This window comes from Rhinolophus sinicus, chromosome 9, assembly GCF_057876585.1.
Source record: "Rhinolophus sinicus isolate RSI-liver-muscle chromosome 9, RSI-T2T, whole genome shotgun sequence".
Taxonomy (NCBI): domain Eukaryota; kingdom Metazoa; phylum Chordata; class Mammalia; order Chiroptera; family Rhinolophidae; genus Rhinolophus; species Rhinolophus sinicus.
In genome coordinates, this window is record NC_142509.1 from 35,619,264 (window position 1) to 35,646,559 (window position 27,296).

The 27,296-nt window shown below is 53.4% G+C and overlaps 1 protein-coding gene across 2 annotated transcripts; it reads left to right on the plus strand.

Moving 5' to 3' along the window:
• Positions 1-131: 131 nt before the first annotated feature.
• Positions 132-25,691, plus strand: BCL7A (BAF chromatin remodeling complex subunit BCL7A). 2 transcript variants are annotated; one of them, XM_074321494.2, is made up of 6 exons: positions 132-479; positions 7,016-7,097; positions 10,267-10,363; positions 14,740-14,907; positions 19,261-19,445; positions 22,668-25,691. In XM_074321494.2, exons 1-6 carry the CDS (start codon positions 388-390, stop codon positions 22,737-22,739), a joined length of 696 nt encoding a protein of 231 aa, XP_074177595.2. In that variant the 5' UTR covers positions 132-387; the 3' UTR covers positions 22,740-25,691. The 2 variants fall into 2 exon arrangements, with proteins under 2 accessions (XP_074177595.2, XP_074177596.2); XM_074321495.2 differs by having other exon boundaries at positions 19,261-19,382.
• Positions 25,692-27,296: the final 1,605 nt, after the last annotated feature.

Genomic DNA, 27,296 nt, shown 5'->3' on the forward strand with positions numbered 1-27,296 from the left:
CCGGGCGCCCCTGGTCGCGTCCCCGGGGTGGGTGGCAGGCTCGCGGCGCAGCCAGGCGGCGCCCGGAGGCCGCACTGCTGGCGGCTGCGGCGGCGCTGCTCCCCCTGCTCCGAGCAGCTGCCGCCCGGCGCTTGCGCACTGGGCCCGGGCGCGCGGCGGCCCCGGCTTTGTGTGTGTGTGTGTGTGTGTGTGTGTGTGTGTGTATGTGTGTGTGTGTGTGTGAGTGTGTGTGTGTGTATGTGTGTGTGTGTGCGTGTGTGTGTGTGAGCGTCTGTGTGTGTGAGTCTGTGTGTGTGAGTGAGCGGCGGGCGGGCGCGAGTGTGGCCGCCGCGGAGCGCGAGCAGGACCCGGCGGCGCGCTCGCAGCCTCTCTCTCCCCGCCAGAACCATGTCGGGCAGGTCGGTTCGAGCCGAGACCAGGAGCCGGGCCAAAGATGATATCAAGAGGGTCATGGCGGCTATTGAGAAAGTGCGCAAATGGTAAGCGGAGGCGCAGCTCGCCCCCTCGGTGCCGCGGCCGCCCGACCCCAGACCACATACAAAAAGCCGGCGGGCGCAGCGTCCCGGCCGCCCGCGGGCCCGGGAGTTGGAGAGGGCGGGCGGCGCGCGAGCCGGGTCACCTGCGCGAGGCGGGGGCCGCGGCCGCTGCCCAGGTGCGCTCGCGCCTGTCGCCCACCTGGCGCGGCGGCGGTGGCAGCCTGGAGGCGGGGGCGCCCCGAGCCGGGCGGCTGAGCGGCGGGCAGTCCCTGCCGCGGCGCTCGGCTCCCGGGAAGGGGGGTTCGGGGCCGGCCCCAGAAGCCATTTCGTTTTGTGCAAGTCACATGAAAGCGGCTTCCCGCGCGCCGGGGCCGCGATGCCGGCGGCGGAGGGGAGAGCGCGAGCTCCATTGTGCAGCGCGGAGCGGGCCGCCGCGGTCTCCGTCTCCTCCCCGCGCGCCCCGGGCGGCGCAGCGCCGGCCCCCGCGCCCTTGCCCGCGCCGGGCCTCCCTCCCTCGCTCCCTCCCCAGCCGGCTCGCTCGCTCGCTCCCCGCCTCCCAGGCCCGGCGCCCTCGAGTCTGCGGAGTTTGCAGAGCGCGAGCCGTTTAAATTTAGCGCTTTGGGCTGCCTGGAGCGAGGGCTGTTGGCGGGGAAGCAAGATGGGGGCGAGCGCGAGGAGGGGCGCCGCGGGGCCCAGGGCGCCGGGCACCCCCTGCACCCGCTCCACCCGGCACCCGGGCGCGGGACTCGGGCGAGCCAATGTTTTTGCTCAGAAACTGGTCCTGGGCCGCGCGTCTGCCTTTCCCAAACCAGCAGCTCGTGTTTGTTTTGCGGAGGGAGCCGTTGTTTTTGTTCTCTGCACGGGGGGGAAAGGGAGACTCCGGGTTGGCCGCGCGTGTTTCTCGAGCTCGAGCTAGTGTCCGGCGTGGCCTTATTGTAATTAATAGGACTGAATGTTTGCTCGGCCCCGGCGGGGTCTGACTCGGAATCGCCCCAGAGCCAGGCCCGAGACGCAGCACATCGCCAGGTTGGGGCAGACTTGTTGAAAACTCCCAGCTCCCTGATTTCAACTTTATTATTTTTTTTCCCCCACGGCTTCACCAGGGTCAGGGAGGGAGAGGAGCAGCCGCGACGTTCTGGAGTGTCAGTGCCGGCGGGCTCGTCCTGACCCTTTATTTAAAGCCTGAAAACTGGGCAGGCCCCCCGTGGAGGACTATGTTTATGTTTAGGGGTGTCATTTCTTGAGTAACGCCTTGGTCTCTAAAAACCACAGGGGGCCAGGATCCAGTCTAGCCGTGTCACAAGTTAGTTGTCCTTTCTGAGTCAAACCCAACAAAAAAGGCAAGAGGAAAATCAATAAAGTCCACGTGCTCCCAGGCCTCCTATGGAAAGGGCTGTCTGCAGATGGCCGGATGCCCGGCCGAGGGCTGGGTTTGGCTCCAATGGGACAAAGAATTTTCAGAACCGTGAGAAGGGGAGACTTTCCAAAGTTGAAATCCAAGTCTTCCGTGCTGTGGGAGCTCCGCTAGTGCTCAGGGCACCCCGATTGGGACTGGACCCATTTAAAAATGGCAGAAACAGCTGCAGGCCAAAACACACACCGGAAAACAAGTCCACAGCCCCCTCTCCTGTGGGATTTCCAGAGGGAAGGCTGGAGTTGTCCCCTATCTTAGCGCCTTTGTAAAGAGAAAAACTGGTGTCTGGGCCTAAGTCCCTTTTATCACAGGCCTGGAGGTGAGAAAGAGGCTGGGGACAAGCTGCCTTTTTCTGTTCCAGGAGGCGTGGTGGGGCCTTCTGCCCCAGGTTCCCAGCCAGGCAGAGGCTCCTATACCCTGACAGCTGCTCCTGTAGGGCCTGCCTGCCAGCTGCTCTGCAGGGAGGGCAGATGGAACTATGGGGTTTTCCACCCTGTGGGCCCCAGAGCAGCCGGCCTGGAGGCTTTGGATGCTGCTGAGCCCACTGCAGGCCCAGCCTGTGTTTAGGGGAGGGGAGGAGAGCTTATGTCCCTCCCTGCTTGTGTTTTGGGGAACAACCTGTCAAGTCCTCTAAAGACCTCAGGCTTGGGATCTCAAGGCTGGACTGGGCTTCCAGGTAACTTCCTGGCCGTGACCTTGGGCAAACCATGGTACTTCTCCAACCATGGCAGCAAAGGGGTTCTGTGGGGCTTCCTTCCCCACTCCCCCACTAGAATAAGATCGGGTCTCTAACAGCCCTCACCCCTGTACACTGGAGCAGTCATTAAATGTCTTCATTATAAGGTGGGCTCTGTAGAAACTTGTATTTTGCTGATGTTTTTTTCTTTTTTTCCTGCCTCTTCTAGGCAAAAAAAAACAACCCAAAAACTGCCTTATATCTTGGGTTTCTCCGGCCTCCAGAAGCCAAATCTCACCTTCACTGTGCGTTTAGAAGGGGTCTTCCAGTCAGTCCTCCAGACGTTGGGTTGTTTATTAACTGCGTGGCCACCAACCGTGCAGTTCACCGTTGGCTGGGATGTTGGGTTGCCAGATTTAGCAAATAAAATGACAGGACACCTAGTTAAATTTGAATTTTAGGTAAACAACAAAATAATTTTTAAAATAGGCTTTTTTTTTTTTTTTTTTTTTTAATATAAGTATGTCCCATGCAATATTTGGGACATGCTTATACCGAAAAAAAATTACTCATTGTTTATCTGAAATTCAAATTTATTTCAGCATCCTATATTGTACCCAGAGGAGAAAGAAGGTGTCTGGCATGTCATTCAGCCTGGAAGCCTAGGGTGGTATTTCTCGCCAGCCCCAGTGACCCCCTGACAAACCTCTGCCAGCCCTACCCTTCCCCTGCCCCTGGAAAGAGCCAGCAGCCCGCGGTAGCCACTGTGTCCACAGCTGCTGGCCGCTCCTCTTCTCCTTTCTGTCTGATGTCCCAGCAGGGCAAGCTGGTGAGTGTGAGGCAGCCAGAAGATGGCTGAAGGAAGGACAAAATGGTGGGCCCCTTTTTAGGAAACCCGCCAGGGTTAGGCGGGCCAGTGTGAGTGGAGAACAGCAGGGTGGGAGACGCATTAGGTGGGAGGCAATGGCTTGAGCTGAGAAATAGGACTGGGCTGGGGGCCCCGGGCCTTTGGTCTGAAAGATCCCTCAGTGAGACTTTCCAAGGACTTCCCACCTGTCCCTGGCGGTGGGGGAGGTTTGTGCCTAGGGTCCCCCCTCAGTACCTTTGGGGGTACCCTCCTACCAGGCACCGGGCAGCTCATGTGGGCCTGGGCCTAGTTAGGATAAGGCCAGCCATTGACCAGGCCTCGGAGGTGTCAAGGACTAGCCCTGGGAAGTGAATACAAAGGAAGGGATGTAGAGCTCTCTTTGAGGGAGCCAGGTGACCCCAGGATGGTCTTGGCCTTGGACCTGGCCTTGGGAGAACGTTGGAAATTGGCCTTGGCCTGGAGAACCTGCGCTGGGTGCTTGTAGTTGACATAGGAGCCTTGCTCAGGAGGAGCATTCGGAGCTCTGTCCCCACAGCGGGGACCTCACGTCCTCCTTTCGTCCTGGAGTCCAGGCCTGATGGGAAGAGAGCGATGCCGAAGCCTGGCTGGTTACCAGGGGCCATGAAGCAGGAGGGCTTAGGGCACGCCCAGGGGCAGCTTCCTGGCGAGGTTGGGGTGGGGCCTGGTGGTCGTGAATCCGGGCCCAGTGCCTACAGGTGGGGAGAGCTGGAGGATCTGAGGGAACCGCAGAGCCCCATCTGGCGAGTGCCGTTGCTCCTCTCGGGGGGCCTGTGGGCCCCTCGTGGTCAGGTCATGTTTTTGAAAGTAGCCAGGAATCTGGATTTTTATACTGTCTGACTTTTTTTAAGTTTGGAAATTGATTCAAAATTTTAAAAGCACCATGCAGGCCAGACAAAAACACGTCTGTGGGCCACTTGTTTGCCAGACGCAAGGTAATAGCTACCGCTTACTACCCTTGTGGGGGGTGGGGGCTATGTGCTCTGGGTGATGGGTTTGGGGGCGGCTCTGGGAACTCAGCTGTTCCTCTAAGCCCATGTGGTGTTTCCCAGGGCGCTGCCAAGCCGCCAGCTTGATGAGACGCTCTGAGCTCACGCGACACGTCTGTGAAATCCCTTCTCATCTTCCCTGGTGCTTGCTCAGCGACTTAACACCTGAGCTCCGGGGCCCTGGCTCTTCCTGGGTGGCTGCTGACCGAATGGCAGGCCTGAGGTGGGCTCCTTGACACTCTGGCCCCTGTCTGATAGCCCCTCAGTGTCCGCAGCTAGGAATGCAGCTGAAGCACGGTGAGCGGGGGACATGGGCCAAGGGTCTCCAGCCAGGACGAAGGGATGACCTGGTTGTATTGAGCTCATAACCTGCAGGCCCCCTAACCTCTCTGGGAAGCACCTGCGACTGCAAACATTCATCCTGACTCGTGTGTGGCCGCAAACCCAGATCTGGTACTTTCTGCCCTGAAAGGTGTCTTGTGTATTTGCAAGTCAATTGCTTTTTTTGTTTGTTTACACAATCAAACTGTGGATTTCCTGGTATACTGGGGCCCAGGGCGAGGAAGCCAGTCAAGGGCTTCTGAGTAGTAAGTGCCTTTGGTCACTTCTGCAGGATTTAAGCAGTTTGCACATTTGTCCAGCTTCTGTTCACAGCACGCTCTGTGGAACGGATGCTTAGTTTTCACAAGAGACAGAATAGCAGAAGGTGGGTGCTGGGCTCAGAGCCTGTGTCTAGTCCTGGTTCTGCCATTGACTAGCTGTGTGACCCTGAACTAGTGGTATAACCTCTCTGGGCCTCCAATCCCCCATCTATAAAGTGGGGTGATAGTAGTCTCCCTTACATAGGCCTAGTGGCAATCTCTGGGAGCGAGGGCGTGTAAATTAAGCACTTGGCACGAAGCCTGGCACACAATGGCTATTATGATTGTCGCTTTGTCACTGAGACTGTTTCTTGGACTGCCTCTGTCCCTTCCTGGCACGTTCTGATTATTCAGAATGGAGGTAGGGAAAGACTGGGATTGTGGCTTGTCCATTCTGCCTCCAGCACGAAGGAGGTGGGTGGGTGGTGACTTCGATACCTGCCTTTACTTCTTTCTTTCTGGGCTAAAAGAGGCAGGGATGAGGCGGGAGAGGCTGCTCCAAACAGCAGTGCAGCAAGGAGGATTTGATGACTTCACCTCCCCGTGCCTCAGTTTCTTCATCCGTCAAATGGGGAGGGTAACAATTCCTGCCACACAAGGTTATGGGAAGATTAGAGCAAGTGTGGACAATGCTTAGCACATAGAACACACTAGAAATGGTCATAATAATATATTATCATATATAAAAATAAAAGCGAGGTCCTATCTTCCTCTAGCAGGGAACATGTGGGACCCGAGCAGGCACAATTTTGGGAGTAGAGGTGTCTGTGGTTTTGGTTAGGTGGTTTGGAGTGTGCTCGGGTGCTCAGAACCCCGTGTAGTGAAGGGGTGCCAGGTGGCTGTAATACCACCTGGGCCTCCCCATCCACAGAGGAGAGGACCCAAGGCTGAGATCGGGGCGGGGAGACTGGAGGAAGTGCCAGACAGCTCACGAAGAGAGGCACTCATGTCACGTGTAGTTCTGGGTTCTGGTGGAACCTTGTCGCTAAAATTGCTGAGGGCTCCTGGCAGCTACACCACCTGTACCAGGCGTGCGTCTGGCCTTGACCTCCCACTTCTCCCAGGATGGCAGAGCCTGCTGCTAGGAGCGTGGACCCAAGAGCCTGCACTGCCCGGGGTTCAAATCCCAGCTCCCCCTACAGTGAGTTCTCCCCGAGCCCACGTGCCCTCAGTCCCAGTGTTTGGGGCAGGAAGTGACATGACCTGGCTTGTAGGATACAGGGGGTCAAGGATAGAAGTTCTGGAGCTGTGACAATAATCTAGAGAAGGACAGTGGCTTGGAGCATAGCGGTGTGGAGGAGAGGGCGGTCATTTTTATCCTGAATGAAAACCAGTCACCTCTTTGCCTTCTCATGGCTTGTGACTTTCTCCTCATCCATAAACCTGCCTCTGGCAGCCAAGGGCCCTGGATGCTGTCCCCCAGGAATTTAGGACAGGCTGGGGGTGGGGGCAGCCGTGCAGACATGGGCTTCTCTGCTGCCCAGAGGGGCTGGGGTGGCCCCACTTGGGAGCGATGTGGGACAAAAGCTAGAGGACTCTGGGGCCGGGTTCCCCTCATCCAGATGAGTCACCCCAATGGCAGCCCTTCTCCCCCCAGTCTTACCGAGCACTTCCTTCCAGGCACTGGGGGGACCTTAACACACGTGGTGTCATGTACTCCTCACAGCATCTCAGAGAGCTGGACGACTCTGTGGTCTAACAGAGGGGGATACTGACGCTCAGACGGATGAAGTGACTTGCCCAGGGGCCCCAGCTGATGAGCATCTCAGCTGGGATTAGAACCTCGTCTATGGGACCTGGAGCTCGTCCTCTTAACTCCAAGCAGTCACTGCATCACAGCTGCCCCAAGGGAGTAGGGCTGGTGCCCCCACAGGCGTGAGCAGGGCCCTGCCCCCCAAGCCTCTGGTAACAGGCTCTTCCTCTTCCTCCGCAGGGAGAAGAAGTGGGTGACCGTGGGTGACACATCCCTGCGAATCTACAAGTGGGTCCCTGTGACAGAGCCAAAGGTTGACGATGTGAGTATTAGGGGCCTTCCCCCTGGGGTGGGGCTGTCCATCCATGTCCCTCCCACCAGGAGGACAGGGGCTTTTGACTGCCACCATGGTGGGACGCTGGGCCCAAGGCTACCTGGGAAGCAGAGGCACCCAGCTTAGGGATGGACAGGCTGCTGGACCTGTGTCCTCCTCCCCACTCACGGTCCAGCCCCAGAGTTTGGTCCTCAGAGAGGTGGGGAGTGTCCCCTGCAGGTCATCTCTTCTGGGCCAAGAGCTCCACATTTTGCCAGTGGGGACACACCTTAGTGCAGAGGTGTCCCCTCCCCTGGGCCCTGGGCACCATGGTTTGGGAGACGCGTGTAGTGGTGCCCACAGATAGGCAGATCCTCTCCCGTCCTGAACACCTGACTATCTGCCTGGCATTACCTCATTTATTTCTCATACTGAGTGTGTGGAGTTGATCTCTAGCCTCTCTGTACACGTGAGGACGCAGGCTCAGAGAGGTAAAGCCATTTCCCCAGAGTCACACAGCAAGTGTCAGGTCTGTCTGACTCTAAAGCACGTTCTCTCCACTGTTGGAGAACCTTCTGGTGGTTGGAGCTGCTGGTGACAGGTGACCCCAGAGTGAGAGAGTTTGGTGCAGGAAGCATGGACCACTGTGGGGAGCTCCCAGAGAGATTGTGACTGTGGCCACCGGAGGGCGCCCCAGGGGCTGTGCTTGAGTTTAAGGAGGGATTGATGGCAGCTCCCCATGGCAGTTTTTCAGCTTCCTGGCTCCCAGGTCAGTTACTCCCAAAGGCTCCAGGTCAGCTACTCTCATTTCCAGGCAGAATCCAGAATGGTCCCCCTCCAGGCCTTTGCATGGGCTGTTCCCCCCACCTGGAGTGCCTTTCCTAAGCGTACACAGTTCTCTCCTACAGGACAACGGCTCACACAGAGCCGCAAGGCCCCATTTGCTCCTGGGGGTGACGTGGTTGTGATTGGTAGGTTTCGGGGGTGGGGGGAGCTAAGTAAAGGCGGGCTAAGCCTCCCTCCGTCGTCTTTGGTTACCTGTCTTGGGTTCCAGGCAAGGCTGAGGCTGCATTCTTGACCCTGTGGTCACATGCTTGCCCCTGCCTGGGTCGGTGCTGCGTTGAGAATGTGGCTGTTTGTAGTCCCTTCTGGTTCTGGCCTGGGCTCATGGAGCCACCAGGGCTGCCCTCCCCGGACGCCCTGAGACCTGGACCCTCACGGTACTGGGTGTCGGCCGTTCCCCGGGGAGAGCAGAGTATGGCCAGGCTCCTCGAAGGCAGCGCCTGGCTCTGGCCCCGTCTGTGCCTTGCACATCATTAGGTGGTGTAGAAACGCTGTTGCATTTCAGAAGACGTGGTCCCTGCTCTCAAGGAATGTATAATCTCATTGGGAGAAGACAATTATAGAATAGCATGAACAGACATCGGGGAAGTGCCAAATGGATCCTGATCAAGGAGAAAACCTAATATATGGGCTGTCGGCAAGTTCAGGCAGCCCCAGGCTGGGCCGAGGGCACTAGATTTGGAGTGGGACAGACCACCCCTGATGAACTTGTGATGTTGGACAGGTGACCCCCATCTCCATGGGCCTTAGTTCCCTTTTTCGTGCCATGAAGCAGTAGAATCCAGGTCCTGGGGTTTCTGCAACAAAGCAGAGGTGAGATATGTCACACGGGGAGAACATAGCCCAGCGCAGCTATAGAGGTGGTGCTCAAGAAATGCTGGTTTGCTGTGATTTCTGAGGTGGGATGTAGAAGACGCCATTTCCCCACCCCCGCTCCCTCTAGGGTGATGGGTCTCCCAACTGGCTGAGCATCTGATCCCCTGGGACTCTTGAAGAAATGGCAGGTTCCTGGGCCCCGCCCCAGACAGCTGAATCCAAATCCCGGATGGTTTTGTCCAGGAATCTGCATTGTGGGGGATAGCTAGCTTTTTAAAAAAAAAACAAAAAAAAACAACACCACCCAATTATGACACGGTTACACCTGTTGTTTTTTTTCTTTAGAACTCTGGAAAATTTTATTGTTTTACATAGATAAAACGTGTTACGAAATTCAAACATTACTTTAAAAACTTCCTTTAAACAGAGACAATTCACCTGCCATAAAATCCACTCTTTTAAAGTGTACAAGTCAGTGTTAGTATATTCACAGAGTTGTGTAACCATCACCGCTGTAATTCCAGAACTGTCTCATCACTCCGAAAAGAAAACTTAGCAGTTCCTCCCTGCAACCCAAGATCCTGGAAACCACCAATCTACATTCCGCTTTTCTAGGTTTACGTATTCTTCAAATGTTAGCTTTTTTTTTTTTTTTTTACTGTATACTATTTTATAAATCTGCTTCCCATCCCTGTGCACGCCGTCCCCCCCATCACCCGACCGCATCCAGCTCCTTTCCTTGGAGGCACCCAGTGTTTTTTCTTCCACAGAGAGCAGGTGCCTGCAAACATGTAAATACACGTTTGTCCTTTCTGTTACCATTAATGGCGGCATTCCATTCTGCACCTTCATACATCTTGGAGAAATTGAAACGTGTTTAATGTTGACATTTTTGTAGATCATTCCCCATTATTAAAGGAAGGGCTGCCTTATTCTCCGTAATTGTTACATCACATTACATCGAATGAATGAACCATCATTTATTTAATGAGTCTCTTACCAGTGGACACAGGTTGTTTCTAACATGACTCTATTCCAGTTGTAAAAAATAGAACCACGTGCAAAACTTCTCCCTCCCTCTTCCCTTGGTCTTCCCCTGTGGTGCTGGAGACAGGCAGCCCTGGGGCTTAACCAGCGTGGGAATGTGTGACTCCGTTTTTCCATGGCTCACCTGGCATCACTGTACCAGCTCTGGGCCCGTGACCATGGCCTTTTCCCCAGATGCTCTCCCTGAAGGAGGAGGAGACTCCCGCCAACCAGGGTGTTTGCAGGCCTGCAGGTGCCGGCCCTACAAACGCCGTGGGTTTATCTGCAGCCCCAGAGGCCTCCCTCCGCTGAGCTCTTTGATGAGACCCCTAGTGGGATGTGTTCAGATGAAGCCCAAGGAGAGCCCTCCAGGGATTTGGGGGGTTCCAAGACGAGTCCGTGGAATAAAATATTCCTACCACCCCCCAGGGTCCCGCTCCTGTGTGCGCACATGTGATTGGTAACTCGGGTTCTGCTCCATTTTCTCCTCCAGAAAAACAAGAACAAGAAAAAGGGCAAAGATGAGAAGTGTGGCTCGGAGGTGACCACGCCGGAGAACAGCTCGTCCCCGGGGATGATGGATATGCATGGTGAGCTCCCCCGCCCCGCGTGCTCGGCCCTCCTGCCAGGCCCCTGGGCCGAGCAGAGCGCTCAGTTGTGTTTTGTTTCAGCAGCAGGTTTGTTCACATTCCAGGTGAGGGGTAGGAGGGCTGGGCAGGAGCAGGAGGCCTCTGTGCCAAGGAGAAGGCCCCGTGGAGGAGAAGGAACTGCCTTTCCCAGCCCGACAAGCCAAGAAACATAAAATGAGACCTTCTTCTCACCCAGGGACAAAAATCTCACAGACGTTCTGTCAGCCCTGGGTGCCCAGTAGGTTTTTGGGGCACACATTTCTCTCTCTCCCTCCTAGGCCTGACATACCATATAAATGACTCTATGTTCCATTTTCAAATGTTGCTTTGGCCGCTGGGAAGCTCCAACCTGGATTTCTGACGTCACCTTAATTACCCTGGGACTCTGGTTCCACAGCGCCAGCCTCACCGCCTTTGCTGTCTTATTTCAAAAGTTGTAACCAGTGTCCCACCGATCAAATCCAGGCTGGGGGCGTGCTTCAGCCAATCTGCAGTTGTCTTGATGTTACTGGTGTTTATTTTTCTTTTTTACCTTTTTATCTGAGAGGAAGGCCCAGACCCTAAGCGTATGGCTGCATGCAGTGTTGACAGATGACGCACACCCAGGCCACACTAGCCCAGGTGTCCCCTACTGGTCGTTCCCACTCCTCCGAGGAAAACCACCACCTGACTTCTGACCTTGGAGACTCACATGTGAAGTCTCTAAAACATTGACTTTCTGATACATGTAAATCAGGAAATCTGCTTTTCTGCCATCCTTGGAGAAATCCGAACCTGAAAGCCCAGGCACGCGTTCCCTCTCGAGGCCGCAACCTGCCTGGGCAGGAGCACTGTCCCTTAGGGAGGGCGCGGCCTCTCCAGGCCCCTCTGGCTCACCTCCTTCTGTCACCTGCCTGGCCTGCTGGTATAAGAGCTGGCAGCACTGGCCTCTTTCCATCTCTTGATCCCAAGTTCAGTGTCTTCGTACTTTTGACCACTCCAAGCCTTTGGCACAAGGTGGTATTAAGATAAATGAGTAAGTACATCCAAAAGGAATTGTGGTTTGATTGAGTTCTAACCCTCCAGACCCAGGGCTGTCTTGTACTAGGGAGACTGACGCGCCTGGAGAATAGTCACAGGTTCTGCGGACAGAGTCTTGCTTGTTGCTGAAAGAAACACAGGAGGGAAGGGAGGGGAGGAGAAAGCGCAGGGATTTGGCAGGCAGCGTGTGGAGAAAGCTCCCGCTGGCCGAGCAATCATAGCTGGGATGCGTTTCCTTTTCGGAAGCAGGGCATTTGGGCTGGGACGTAATACCTGTCTCCTTGGCACCGGCTAGCGCCCCTGCTCTCTAGGGGTCAAGAAGACTCCAGGCCTGGCTCCTGGTTTGGATTGAAGCATAGAATTACAGGTGGAGCCTTTTAGGTCAGAGCTCCATAGACCTGGGTTCAAGCCTGACTCTCCTCGAATCTCCCCGCAACTGCATCATCCCAGACTAGTTACTTAACTTGTAGCCTTTGGGTTTGTCTGTTTTAATCTGTCAAATGGGGGTGGTAACGCCTACTTTATAAGGTCATTGTGAGTATTTTTTACCCCCTCCTTCTCCCCCCTCAAGCCGTTGTTTTCAGTCTAGTTGTGTAGGACGCAGCTCCCTGGCCCACGCTGGTATTATGAGCCTTGCGCTCCCCCCAGCTGAGGCTGTTGGTCACCGGTTGTCGGTCGGCCACTCACAGCAGCTCCTGGCAGCTCTCGCGGGCTGCCGGCCACTCATGGTGGCACACCGTAGCCCGCAGCAGTACTCAGCAGTCCATGGCAGCTCACGGCAGCTTATGCCAACCTCTGGCTGCTCACAGCAGCCCAGCTCCAGGGAGAGCTGTTGTTCACAGTCTTAGCTATAGAGGGTGCAGCTCACTGGCCCACGTGAGAATCGAACCGGCGACCTCAGCGTTAGGAGCACGGAGCTCCAACCACCCAAGCCACCCGGCTGGGGCCCATTGTATTAAATAAGTATTAAATAAGATAATTTTTTAAAGCCTTAGCATGTTGGTAGCTACCATTTAAGAAGCCATCACAATGTGCCAAGCGTTTTGCTAAGCCTGCTTCATGCATTACCTAAAAACAAGCCCCATTGTTCAGATGAGGAAAGTAAGGCTCAGAGAATGCTGTAACTTGCCTAGAGTCAGAAATGCCCGTGCTGGCATGCAAGGTCCTTTGGAGGCAGAATCTAAGTTTGTGGCCACTAGAAAAATCTAGACTAGCATTCCAGAAAAAATCTAGAATGCTGAACACACCAGGAGCCATGCTCACCTTCTCAGTGTCATTTGCATTTTAGTACCTGTGCTGCCAAGACCAAGTCCAACCACAGAGCATGTCAGTGAAAGTTCAGGGCAAGATGTGGGGGCCCCGCTGGATTTGCCTGGCAGGCTCCGGGTGGGAGGATGGGGTATGAGGCGGTGAAGTGAGGGCCTCTGCATCCAGCTCTGTAGTCTCCAGGATCCAGCTGAGGTTAGCCCCCGTATCAGGGTCACGCTGTCACTGGGCCACCAGGCTCGGCTCGGGCAGCTAACTTGCTAAACATTAGTGCTTATTGTCACTCATTAACATAACCTCACGCTGGGACCCATGGGTCCAGCCTCTCTGCCTTCCGTGCTTCCTACACACATGCATGCGTATCCTGCCATAGAACGGAGGGTTAGATTTTCTCAAAAGGTAGATCAGGAGAGTGCACATTTTTTTCTTTTTTTTAAGTCCCAGAATTCACTCCTAACTAACCCCCAGAGCACGCTTAAGATGCAATTTACCCAGCAGGGGCTGCGTGACTGCCTGGCGCTTCCTCGGCAGGTTGAGGTAGAAGAAAGACTGGGGGTTCGGAGCTGGGAAGACCAGCCTGAGCAAGGGACTCTGCCACTCGGAGCCTCAGTTTCCCTCTCTGTAAAGTGAGGGTGGTAACCTACCTGGTAGGTTGTTGAGAGCATTACACAAGGTGACTAAATGCTCTTCCCTTCCCTTCCCCTCTTCTTCCCTCCGCTCCCCTCCCCACAAAAATGTCCTTGGTCTCAGGTGTACAGCATGGCCCAGAAAAGCAGCCAGTTTTAGTGTTATTTTATAGTATTATAAAGTTTATAGTAGTAATTTTGAAATTTGCTACTTGAGTATCCATAGTTTAAGATGACTGTCTGTGCCCAAGAATGGGGGTCCAAGGTAAGGGGGTATGTGCCCTGGGACCCCAGTTCTGCCTCCAGCTTAACCACTAATGCAATTGCCCAATTAGCTTTATTTCCTTTTTTCTTTTCATTATGAAAAATTTCATAAGAGAGACCAGTAGAATGAATACTATGGTGAACCACCCCATATACCTACCACCTAGATTTCCAGTAACATCATGCCGTATTTGCCTCATCTATTTATTAACTGTGTTGTTTTTAAATTGAATTACAATTTACATATAAAAAATGCACAGCTCTTGAGTATAAAGTTCAGGAAATTCTGACAATTGTGTGGAGCCTGTGCTAGAGAATTTTAAAATAAATTTTCCTGCATCACGATAGTTAAGTCTGTATCTAAACACTTACGCATACGTCACTAATAAATGACATTTCTACATACCCACTGTACCATGGTCACTCCCAGCAAAATTAACAATTCTTCAATATCTTTTAAACTCCAGGCTATGTTCAAATTCACCGATTGTCCCAAAACATCTCTTACAGCTGCCGTGTTCAAAATAGGATCCAAATCATTTTCTCACATCATGTTAGTTCTCTTCATTTTCTTTCATCTACAATCATCTTCCCTACTTCTCCTTTTTTAAAATTTTTTTAATGGCCTTGACTTGAAGAACCTGGGTCAATTGTCCTGTGGAATATCCCACTTTGTGCTGTGAACTTGTTCTTCCCTCCCTTTTATTTTGTGTCAAGTGGAAGTTTGATCTGGAGGCTTGATGAGATCAGACGAAACCTCTTGGCAGCGCTGCATCGGGATGTGATTCGGCCTTGGTATCACTTCAGAGCCAAGTACACAAGATGTCTGGTTTCCTCACCCAGAAGGAGACCTCAAATGTCCCCCAAAAAGTCAGACTGTGCCAGGCCACTGTGTGTGGCTGGCTGCCTCCAAACACAGACTTGTCCTCAGGGGCCCCTGTGGGGGCAGGTCAGGCCCAACTCCCAGAACCTTTTGCCGCACAGGTCATAGGTCGTGAAGGCCGGCGCTGGATGTGTCAGTCCAGAGGTTGGGGGGAGGAAGTATCTCCTTTCCTGGGAGACTGTCCTGCTGCAGGCACGGAGGTGTGGATAGGCCGAGACTTCAACCCGGTTTTTCTCAGCAGCTGCCCAATTTCACCTGTCGTCGTGTTCCCCACACAGATGATAACAGCAACCAGAGCTCCATAGCAGACGCCTCCCCCATCAAACAGGAGAACAGCAGCAACTCAAGCCCTGCTCCGGAGCCCAACTCGTCCGTGCCCGGCGATGCCGCCGACACCAAGGCTGACGAGGCCCAGGCCGAGGGAAAGGAGCTCCCTGGGGCTGAAGGTATGTGCCCTGGAGCGCTGGGTTCAGAGGGGCTTCTCTCCATCCAGCCTTCAGTCGGGCAGGCAGTTGACAGGTCTCTAAGGAGGCCCTGCCGTGTGCCGGCCCCAGGAAGGTGAGGGCAGAAGAAAGGTAACACCTGGAGTTCATATTCTTGGTGGGGGGTGCGGTGCAATTTAAAAATCACACGATTTAGTGTTTGGAAAATAAGTGTTGTGGAGAATTATAAAGTAAGAAAACGGAATGAGGAGTCTTGCCACATGATAGGGTCAGGGAAAGCCTCATTGTGCAAATGAGGCTCAAATGCGGCGAGGGAGCAAGCCACGTGGATAACGGAGAAGCGCATTGTGGGGAGAGGGAGCCCATGCGAGGGCCTGAGGTGGGAACATGCTCAGTGTGGCTCGGGGCTCAGACAGTGAGATGAGGCTGGAGAGGAGGCGGGCCTCCAGTGTGGGGGGCTCGTAAGGCCACGTAGCAGACCCCGGCTTCTGTGCTGAGTGAGCTGAGAGCCACTGGGAGTTTGCGTGTTGTGACCTGAAGGCTCACTTGGGTTGCTGTGATTGAGAACAAATCATGGGGGGCCAGGGTGGAGGCAGGAGGACAGTGAGGGGCTAGTGCAGTCGTTCCGGTGGGAGAGCACGGCGGCTGCACCATAGTGGGAGTGGAAGGTGCCGTGAGAAGTGGTCTGATTGTGGAGGACGTGTGTGTACACATGTATATGCTCATTTATTTTGAGGTCTCTGGACTGCCACTAAATGAAAATTTTCAAATATATATGGTCCCTGACTTACAATGGTTTGACTTAATGATTTTTCAACTTAAGGATGGTAAGAAAGCCATATATATGCATTCAATACAAACCGTATTCTGAATTTTGATCTTTTCCCACGGTAGTGATACGTGGTCTGCTTCTCTCGTGATGCTGGACAGTGAGCCGCAGCTCCCAGCCTGCCGTGCAGTCACAGGCCAGGGGGCTGTGGACACAGGAAGCACTGGTCACATTTAGGCTGACTCTTCCCAGCCGTGTGGCCTTGAGCGGCAGCATCACCTCCTACGCACCTTCCTGTTTCCTTGTTTATGAAATGAGATAAAGAAAAGTTGCCTCTTGTCAGGTCACTGAAAGGGGTAAGTGAGGCAGGAAAGTCAGTGACATGCTCGGCTGAGCCTGGCGCGTAGGAAGGGCCTGGTGAGCTGTGTGTGTGGCGGGGGGTAGGGGGGTGACCCAGGGTGCTGGGGGCAGGGGCCCTGCAGGACCAGGTGTGGGCCACGTCCTGCTTTCTTTCCGGCAGTGGCCTTGTTTCTCCCATGTTTGGTGTCTGTGTCTCCTTTGTCCTAAAGGGCCAGTTCAAGCTCAGCTGCAGGAATCATATCTCGGTTTAATGCTTCCTTCCATAACTACCACATTTTGGTAACCACCAGCCCCATGCACCACCACCCCACAAGCTTCACAGCTCTTGGTGGGGACCACACCAGGGTCCTCTTCCGGCCATTGCAGGTCACTAGGCCTGCACAATTGCCCAGCATTGCTCAGGCAGGACCACCACAGCGGGCCAGGCCCACCTGCCCACTGCCAGGGGCCACCTGAACTCCTGTGGAAAGGACACAGAGGCAGACCCCTCCCACACAGCCTTCCCAGGTGGGCGCACGCTGCCTGCCTGCCTGTGGGACAGGGTGAATTGGTCACCAGCTGTTGACCTTGCTTTGAACTTGTTTACTGCTGAGTGAGTTCAGGGAATGACATAATGTTCAAACTCCCTGGACTAAATTTAGGCCCCAGGAAAATAATTTCCCCTGGGTGAGTTCCAGTACCGTTCTGCTAAGAGAATCAGGCCACTGCACGGAGCCCTTGAACACTCCGTGAGCTCCAGGGCCACTGAGCATCAGGCAGGGCAAGCGGGCAGTGTGGTTCTTCAGGTGACCAGCCACCTTCGTGATTTCTCCGCCTGCGTCTGGGGCCCCACCTCCCACGCCACTCTGCAGAACGCATTGTGTAGGGCAGGAAGGGAACTGTGGTCAGAGAGAAGGAGGACAATCACGATCGAAAATGTTTGTTTAAGCAAACACATTATGAAATAGACGGTAACATTAATGTGGATTTTTTTTAATTGAGATAAAATTCACATAACATAAAAGTAACCAGGTTAAAGTACACAAGCCAGTGGCATTTAGGGCAGACAATCCACAATGTTGTGTAATCACCACCTCTGTCTAGTTCCAGAACATTTCCATCACCCCAGTGGAAATCCTGTCCCCATTAGCAATCGCTCCCTTCCCATCCCCCAGCCCCTGGCACCTACCACTCTGCTTTCTGTCTCTATGGATTTGCCCTTTCTGGACATTTCCTATAAATGGAATCACGTACTGTGTGGCCTTTTGTGTCTACCTGATTTCACTCACCATCATGTCTTCGAGGTTCATCCACACTGTAATATGTCAATGCTTCATTCCTTTTTATGGCTGCATAACATTCCATCGTGTGCACAGACGACGTTCTCTTTATCCTTGCATCTGTTCATTTACATTTGGGCTGTTTCCATCTTTTGGCCATTGTAAGCAGTGCTGCTCTGAACATTTGTGTGCCAGTATTGGAGGGCCTACTTTCAGTTCTTTTAGGTCTATACCTTGGAGTGGAGTTGGTAGGTCGTGAGGTAATTCCGTATTTAACTTTCTGAAGAATTGCCATTAACGTGGGTTTTAAATGTAAAACTGAAAATATCAAAGAAATGTCAGGTTTATGGGGAGTTTGGTTCTGTGCCCTAGGTAATCCCTCCTTTACTCCCACTTGGGGTTATTTTGCTGCTTGGTCCTTTTCCTGTCATTCCACTTAATCCTCACAGGGACTCATCAGGGTGACTGTTGTCAACCTTGATTTTTACGGGGATGGGGGGATCTGAGACTGAGAGCCCGGGTCCCACAGAAAACAAGTGACTGAGGCAGCATTTGAACCCAGGTCTGTCTGTAAACCCCATGTCCTCCCAGATACCAGCTTGTAGGTGGCGCCCAGCCCTAGTGAGGATGGAACCCTGACTCTACCCTTGGCAGCAGGATACCCCAGCTCAGACCCTGGCAGAATGTCAGGTCTCCGGGCACTGCCCACAAGAGATCAGTGGCTGCTGGTTTGGGGAGTGAGAGAATGTTAAGAGCAGCTCACCTGGGCCGGATGGGCTGTGAGGCCGGCCCCTTGGGAGGAGGGTCGTGCAGCCCTTGCCTGCCCTGCTTCCCAGCCCTCTGATCCCCTCCCGACTCAGGCTCTGGAGTGCTGCTGACTTTTCCCCAGTTCTCCATATTGCTTCCTTGCTTTAAAATGTAAGCCTGCATTTTTTTCCCCCTTTGTCACTCTTCTGCCTCTGTAATCCCAGAAAGTAAGGCATTCTTGAGTATTTTAGTGCACTTTTAGAAAATCAGGGTGACATACGTTGTTGGGGCCCCGGGTGGGGTGTCACTGCTTGTTCCATGAATGCTCTGGTTCTGTGCCCTAAAAAAGCTGCAGGTACGACCACAGGTGCCTCTTCTTCCAAAGCCACACCACCTCATACAACCTGCTATGCCCTGCACATTCCTGCTGCTAAAGGAATGTGGGGGCCGGGCTGGGGGGGAGCAGGGAGCTGAAACAGGATTCACTAAATAAGTGATTGTTTGATAGAATGCCGTGCAGCCATTTTGTATGCTCCTGTATTTAGAGAATTTTAAAAGACATGAACAAGCCTTCCAAAATACTGTGCGATCCCTATTTGGGGAGAGAGGAGAATTATGTGCGTGTAAGGGGAAAACATCTGGAGAGATGGGACTAAATCCTCTACAATGTTAGTGGGATGGTAGCTGTGGGTGGCGTGAGATAATTGGCGATTTTAACTTACTTGTTTCTGTAGTTTTTGTTTCTTGCAATGACCCGTCATTGTTCTGATGGTCAGAAAAATACCCATATTATTAAGAGAAATGTTTACAAGGGGGCAGTTACCTCTGTGGTTCCCCAATGGAGGAGAATGCAGGCTTTGTGATGAAGAGGGAGGAGTCGGCAGCCATGATGGTTGGAACGTGCTTTGTCCACCAGAGGGCGCCGGGTGCACGCGGCACAGAGCCTGTGGCATCCTTTTGGATGCCCTCTAGGGGCAGTTGGCAGATAAAGGGGTGTGCAGGAAAGAGTTGGAGGCCACAGGGCCAGCGCATGGCCTGGCTGCTTAAAATGACATCATTAAAAAATAAGCAAGAGGTTTCCCAAGCCCCCCAGCTCATTGCAGCTTTGACAGACCGCCTGGCCACAAAACTACCCAGTTCCAGGTATTTTTAGTAATTGGTCCATCTGGCCCTGCATCTCACGTGTCTGAAAACAGCTTCTGTCGTCTTCTTCTCCCTCAGATGCCTCTGATGAGCAGAATTCACAGTCATCACTGGAAAACTCGATGAACAGTTCAGAGAAGGTCGAGCGGCAGCCATCTGGAGACACGGGTCTAGCTGCAGAGATGTCCTCAATCTCTCAGGTACCTCGATCGAGGTCTCAGAGGGGCAGCCAGATCAGCCAGGAGCCCGTTGGGGTGTCGGGGGTACGTTGAAGGTGTTTTGTAATTTTGTTTTGTTGTTTTCTCATTAGATGGTTAGAACTTTTGTGTATTCATTGAGTAAGATTCGTGAGCAGCCTTCTGTGTCCCGTCCTGGGCGCTGGGGCACGATGCAGGACAGGACACCGGGCCCGGCCCTTGGGATGGGTGGAGGAAGACGAAGGGTCTTTTTTTCCTAGCCTCAGCTTTGTAACTTTGTTTATTTGCATCCATAAAAGCGTTGCCTGCTCTCAGTGACCCAAAGTCAACTTCCTTTAGAGCTGGGAAGATAAGTCTTCAGAATCCTCAAGGCTGGATGAAATAGTCTTTGGATATATTTTGCAACTGACCGTGCTCCCCCCGCTCGGACCCCTTTCTGGGTCATCACCATTTGTCAGAATCTGGTCTGAATCAAACAGTGCAGAAGCAGGTAGCCCAGTGGATAGGAGCAGATGTCCCGGGTTCAAATCACAGGTCTGTCACTTGGCATGCACTGAGCTGCAGTGTCTCCAGCAGCCAAAATGGGATGTCAGGGCTGTCTTGGGGCCAGGGTATGGGAAGATGAGAGAAGGTGGGTAACATGCTTACAGCAGAGCTGGACACAGGAGATCCTCGGTGTTGCCACGGGCACCGTGAAGACTCATTGTCAACCCTGTGTGCTCATCCGAGAGGAGTGGAGTCTCAGAGTTATCAAAACGTCAACTAAAAAATCTGTTTCCTCTTTGCTGAGTAGTTTCCGGTACCTCGGGAGATGTTGACAGTAAGTAGCAGCCGAAAGAAAGGAGAGGGCAGTATGCAGCCAAACTTGGTCTGCACGTTATGGAGCCTTGAACCAGGCCTTCCCCAGGGGACGCGCCTCTCAGACTTTCGCATCTCTATACCTTTGCATCTGCACCTTCCTTTCATTCTATGGAACACTCTCCAAATGCCCAGAGCCACAGAGGGAGGGTTGATGGAAGATGTGTTTGCAGTGGCAGGAAGTTTGTCGAAAGGGACCTGGCTAAGTGAATCTGGGGTTGTGTATAAAACAGTCTCGTATGCAGCCGTTAGAAGGAGTACGGTTGACTTAGGTAAGATAAAGAATGAAGAAATATTCTCGCAATGTGAAATGAGAAAAGCAAGTCACAGAGCCTCAAGCATAGCATGAGCCCATTTGATTAAAAATAAAAATCAAAGCCTCATGTATAGTTTGTAAAACCAAGGTGTGAGCTGGGGTCTCATGGCCTCTTGAACTCAGTGGAGGAAAGCTCAACTTGAAACTTAGATCCACACCCCTGGGGGCATCTAGTGCTTCCCCCCTGACATCTGGAAAAGTCTAGGGGTCTTCCATTCTAACTCCACTCCCATTCCAGGGGGCGCAGACCTGAAATTGGGCCCCCTCCACTGCTTTCACACACACAGAGACGCCCACACTCACTTGCAGAGCTGCTAGGTCTGTGAGCAAGATGGAGGGTGCATTGCAGTAAAACGAACAACTTGGCATTGAAGCCCGGCCATTCCTGCTTGTCTGTCGGCCAAGCCCACGTGTCTCTTCGCTCTTTCATTTCACCTCCCCCACCCTCTACCTCCTGCTCTTTCCAGGTTCCATTCCTAAACTCACACATTTCACCCCCCACACACACACGCTCCCATCCAAGTGGTCTGCAGAACCCTGGGACCTTCTGAGCAAGACCCACCTTCCTCAGAAGGGACCATGCAGCCCACTGGCTCCTGTTACATCTGGATTGAACTTTGATCGCTTTCATAGTAAGAAAAGCAGAGAGGAAAGACAGCGGCCTCTTCTCGTCTCCGTGCCATACCTGCTCTCAGGGTCGGCTACAAGAAGCTCATACACATCCTACATCAAGGCCCCAGGGTCTCTACTTAACATTAATCAGGCACCCCCTGTACCAGGGACTATGCCAGATAGAGACCCAGGGGGAACCAGCAGACACAGCGGATTACAGAGCCACAGTATGTGCCGTGGGAGAACCGGCACAGGCTGATGCAAACAAGCCTGACAGGAGTGGGGCGTTCTTCCAGGATAGTGGAGGCGGAGAGGCGTGGGCTGGGGGCGGGACTTTGAAGGACAGGAATTAGGGCTGGGAAGGCATGCTTTCTAGGCAGAGGGAACCACAGGTGTACAGGCCTGGAGACAGGCGCGAGCCTGAGGACAGTGGGGAGGCCAGGGCGGCTGGAGCCTAGCTGGCGAGACAAGGCACAAAGGGACAACAGGCTAGGTCCCTGGGCCTTCCCAGCCTGGTAAGGAGTTGGGATTTTGTTGTGAAGTCAGTGGGAAAGTCTCGGTGGGTTTTAGATTCTATGTATGATTTCTATTTGGAGGAGATCGCCTAGGCTATGTTGGAGGCTGTGTAGGGAGGTGGCAGAGCAAGCTGCTGTGTCATCCGGGCCAGAGGTGGTGGCAGCTGAGGGGCAGACGGGGCGCTGGGCGGAGGGAGCGCAGGGTGGGCTGGGGGCTTTGGAGATGGAGCTGAAGGACTTGCTGTTAGGCTCGGCGTGGGGGTGTGGAGACAGGGGGAGGCCTCCCGCGCACCGCACGCCTTTATCCCAGGCAGATGGGGGCACCCCTGATGGACTTGGGAGCCCCGGCTGGGACGTGTGAAGTCTAGAGTGGGGCTTGGGTGACAGGTCAGGATGGCGATGCCAGAGATGGTTGAGTGGGACAGTCCAGGCAGAGGTGGTGAGCGAGTGTTTGACCTTTCTTTGAGTCAAGGGACTTCTTGGGAATTTGGTGACCACTACGCACCCTTTCCCCAGAATAATGTACGTGTGCACGTTCAACGACTGCCAAGCGTTCGCCCCAGGCCAGCCACCAGTGCTGGGCCCTGGAGGAGCAGTTGTCAGCGTGGCCAGGTTGGTCTAGGGCTTTGAACTTAGAGAGGTAAACTTGAACCTTGTGTGTAAATAATGACCCTGGCAGTTAATTATAGATTGGAGGATGGATAATAGGGTACCCCCTCCAGGCTGTGCAGGGGGAAGGGGAGGGGGTGCTTCGAGGCACAGAGGGAAGACCCGGAGGGAAGCCAGTGTGACAGGGACAGGCGGGGCCCAGGTGACGCGGGGTTTGGGGGAGATAGGAGGAGTTTGGGTTTGAAGTTCTCCACGGGTCCATGAACCTCCTAAAGTCCACGCTCAGCTGGCCGTGGGGTCCTGCCCTCAGTCCCATCCTGGGCTCCCCTTCAACCTCACAGCTTGTTGACCTGTGACCTTTTCTCCCTCTTTTCCCAGGACTTGGAAGGAGGGCCGCCCTCTAAAAAGATGAAACTGGAGGCTTCGCAACAAAACTCCGAAGAGATGTAGACACTGGGTCCCGTCTCCGGACCACATTTCACGGGAGGTCCATCAGCAGACTTAACTCTACAACAGCTTCCCCCGAGCAAGCCCTCGGGTTAGAACTGCTAACTTTCCAAGTTTACCAAGTGCAAATCCAAGAAAACCTAGAATGGCATGACTTCTCAGACACTGAAGAACTTTCTGCTGTGAAGCAAAACACTCGAATCTTGAAGTGACTGTCCTTGTGGAGGCGGGTCGACAGCTCAGGAGTGTCTGCACACTGTCTCTGCAGCCAAGTTCACATTTGCGTTGCTGCTGTATTGTCCCCCCCCCCACTTCTCTATTTAACGATATAAGCTATTTGAGGGTGGTACCCATCAGGAATTTGCTTTTTGTCGGGGCTTTTCACTGTTCCACCGATTCCTCCTGCTTTCTTTTTTTGTGCCTTGTGCCCTTGAGGTGACCTCTGGCATGTTTTCCTGGTTGTTTTGCATCTCCCTTTGCAAAGTGCCCTCTTGGCTTTATTGAGGCGGCCATTGCCATTGCTCCAGCCCTCGCATCTCGCTCCTCCCTGCCCTGGGACTTCGATGGGAACAGAGCAGGCAGGGAGGAAAAGAGCCAGAGGTTGCAGAAGAGCAAAACCTCCTCAGATGCCTGATTTTTAGGTGTGGGGTGCTTGGGCACTCCCTGGGCCTTTGCTGGGGGGTGGGGGGGAACAGCACCAGCGTCTAGGGTCCGAGGAGTCTCAGACGTTGGCACTGTCCCCAAGCGCTGGCCACTCAATATGCTCTTACTTCTTCGGGGCGTCTGAGCCTGGTGTTTCTGAGCAGCCCAGACGGACATGCAGAGCCCTTAGATTGTTCTGGCACTTCCATCCTCTGCCCCCACCAAATGGCTTTCTCCCATTCCCCCCAAGATGAAATGGCTTCTGTGGCTGACTGCACGATTGTCTCCTTAAGACGATAAAAGGGCTGAGGAAGCTGGGAGCAGAGGCAGGAATAGCTGGTGCTGAACTTTCGTAGGACTGGATGTCGCTTGGATTTCAAATCCACAGTAACCTGCTTCCCTCTGCCTCCCCAGGTCCCCCGGCCCCACCCCGGGGGACACAGGATTGCAGTTTGGGAAATTCGCTGGCTTCTGCAGAATGTTCCTGACTTGCTGAGCCAACTGTTGGATCTCGTCTCATTGCCAGGATGCACCACCGTGGGTCCCCACCAGGGAGCGGATCTTTGATGGTTGGGCCTCGAAGGCCAGAAAGGAGGCACCAAGGAGTTGGAAAGCTCCGCACTCCTCCAGGAAGGGGTGATTGAATCCCGCCTCCAACCCCGCCTGCCTGGGGCAACTTCCTCTCACCAAAATGGAGATGCCCCCTTGGACCAACTGCCTAATTGTTTGGTTCTGAGGCCTGGTTGCTCTTAGTTCCTAAATGGACTCCTCAGACCTTAACCCTTTTCCTGAGCTTTCTTTACTGCACTGGAGTTCCAACTCCCTTTGAGTTGTGTGTGGTGGGGTGGGGAGGGTTGTGGGTTTTGTTGGTTGTTTTTGGGGATTTGTTTTGTTTTGTTTGTTTTTGCTAATTGGTGCATATTCAGGTACCACCTTTGACATGTGGATCTCTCTCCTGACCACCATAGGAAGTGTCTGCCAGGTTCAATTTTCTAAGAGTTTCTGAGGGTGAGGCTCTTAATTTTCTTTTTTTTTTAAGGGAGCCAATCTAGTTCCTGCACTTCAAGAAGAAATCAAAATGTTCCTGAATTTCAAATACCTCATGCAAAAATGTGTCCTGAAATAAGGGAAAACAAACAAACAAACTTTGGAAATCTTAATGTTGAAGTTAACGATGCCGAAAAGTTTCTGTCTTAAAAAAAAAAAAAAGAAAAGAAAAAACCCTATCAGTTTTGCCCTCACTCAGGCAGGCAGGCGGTTCCGCAGAGAACTGTGCTCTGCGTTACCTCTTAGCAAATCTCAAGGCGGCTTTACCTCCAGCTCCTATAGAGTTAACGTTTTCCTTTGCAGCAAAACTCCGTTTTGACAAAAGATGAATTTGGATGTTTGTTTCCTGCTCTTTTGAGGAAATGAGAGGTGGCAACCAAGATAACTGAAGGAGAATCTCTCTCTCTCTCTCTGTCACACACACACACACACACACACACACACACACACACACACACACACACACACGGAAACAGCAGTTGGCCAGGGTCCCCTGCGCCCCTTCTGTTTGCAGTGGCCTCTGGACAGGCAAGGGGAGTCGACACGGTTGATGAAGACACCATCCACCGCACCGAGGCTGTCATTAGTTTTTCTCTGAAGTGCCTGAAGGTAGGAATGGGCCGGTGGTTGGGACCGACTGGGCCCCCCACACTGCCCCCCGCCCCGCCACGGCCACGCCAGGCAGAGCTGGCCAGGAAGGCCTTCCACGCCGAACAATGAGACTGCAAAAATCCAGACGTGCTTCCTTCCCCACAGCCCGCTCCTTGGAGCTGCTGTCCCCACCCACCCTGCGCCCCTCATGCTCTCCCCCCACAGAATCTAAGACCTTCCAGCCGAGCAAGCCAGGGCGGGGGTCCTAAGCGAATGCCTTCCGCGGACACTAGGCCCCATGGCCTAAAGGGCTCCCAGGGCAAACTAATTCCCCGAAAAAACTTGAAGTTGGGGAAGCTGCGGCTACACATTCCACAAAGTGCTGGCACTTAACACCCATAACCCGGAAGGCAGTTGACCGACTCATAGGGTGGTGACCTCCCATTACAAACGATGTCACGGTTTGGAATGCTCATTACCGCCAAGGACCTGGGTAGAGGTATAAAGACCTTTTTTCACGTTATCTAAATTTTTTTTCCTCTTACGATTTTTTTTTTTTTGGTGTGTTGTACAGCAGTATAATTTTTCACTTATTTATTCCATCAGTAGATATGGTTTGTACAATGTACAATGGTTCCATTTCAGAAAATAAAAATAAAAAATTTCAAATCATGAGCACCCTGTGATTTTGTAGCGTTATAATAAAGAGTAAAATCTGATCGATGGTGAGAATGCCCCTCACCGGCTCCTCTGACCTGCATGGCTGTGTGGCCCTGACTTTGTGCAGGTCACCATATGGCCCTTGTCTGCAGGGATTGGCACCTCCCACCATCGTGCTAGCTGCCATCATTCAGCCCCAGTGGGTGCTGTGGGTGGGTGTTGGCCACCGTGGGTGGGTGAGGCAACAGCAGGAGTGTCTCTTGCCTGAGTCATGTAGCCAATCAGAGCCCCAGTTTGAAAGCCACATCTGGCCCCCCAACCTGGGTCCTGACCGAGGACACCAGTTTGCCATGACCCTGGCTTTGGGAGGTTGTGGTCCATGGCAGGGACTCTGAGAGGTCAGCCCACATCACAGGTGGATTGCAGCTTTGTTCTGACCTGTCTTAACTCACCATCTGGTGACTTGTGATCAAGCCAGGACCAGAACCTTCCCAGGGGCCTTTCCCCTCCCAGCCACTCACGCGCTCTCTCTCTGTCAGCTCAGACACAGTTGACTTTTTTCTCTGTCCAGTCTCATTTCCTCCTCTTCCACCTGAAACCCGTCGCTGGGGCAGCAGGGAGTGGGGAAGGGGTGGGAATATTGTTTTAGTGAGGTCTGTGCCAAGTCTCACTGTTGACCGACCTGGAGGCAAATGTTCTCTCCTTGTTTTTCTGCCTCTCCTCCCCACCCTGTTCCTTTTTAACTGTTCCAGTGTTTTTACCAGGACCGGCTGCTCAGTGAAATAAACTCCTGATATGGAAAGTTCAGCTTGACAGAACACAGATCACAGGGGCCTTGTTTGCTTAAAAAAAAAAAAAAAAAAAAGCTTTAGCTGGCACTCATTTGCTGCCCCCTTTTCTGTCTTCACTGTGTGTCTGTTCTCTGGATCTGTCCTGGATGAATGAAGTTCCCTTCCTTCCAGACGCGTCTCTATGGTCCTCCTCTCCTCTCTCTGCCATTCATTGTCTCCACTCCTCCTGGGTCTGTGTTTCTCAGTCATTCTGTTTCACATTCTCTGTCTCTCTTGACTTCTCTGTTTCTCTCAGCTCCCTGTCTATCTCTGTGGAGCTGACTTCCTCTCATCTCCACCGAGAAGCAGCTGTGCACACGGCTTTACTGCCATTTGTGGAGGACCATCTGTGTGCTGGGCCCTGGGCAGCAATACTCAAACTTGACCCTTTCCTTCTGGGCAGAGAAGTGAGCCAGTGCTGTAGGGTGGCTGACACAGTTTGGAATTAGGGGAGTGGTGCATTTTGATAGCGGTGTCAGGGAGGCTTCTAGGATAGTGGAGGAAGCCCAGAGACGGAGCTAAGAAGCTTGTTTTTCTTTGTGGATGAGAAAGAGTGGCTGTAGGTTTCTGAGTGAGGGCTCTGCTGGACTGGGGATGGAGTTGCCAGTGAGTGGCATGGATTGGAAAAGGCCAGACTAGAGGTGGGGCAGGACAGCTAGGGACCTGGGACAGTAGGCCAAGCAGGAGGCTGGGAGGTGACTGGAGGGCCTGTTTGTCCCCAGGTGTTGTGAGGCAATGGGTACTGCAGATAGGTACCCCAGCTGGGCTGGGGGAGCAGACACAGAAAGCT

Excerpts from the sequence above, each read along its gene's own strand:
- BCL7A (XM_074321494.2), top strand. The coding sequence starts at position 388 with ATGTCGGGCAGGTCGGTTCGAGCCGAGACCAGGAGCCGGGCCAAAGAT. Across the intron at positions 480-7,015 it reads ATTGAGAAAGTGCGCAAATG|GGAGAAGAAGTGGGTGACCG; the intron begins GTAAGCGGAGGC and ends CTTCCTCCGCAG. Across the intron at positions 10,364-14,739 it reads GGGGATGATGGATATGCATG|ATGATAACAGCAACCAGAGC; the intron begins GTGAGCTCCCCC and ends TTCCCCACACAG.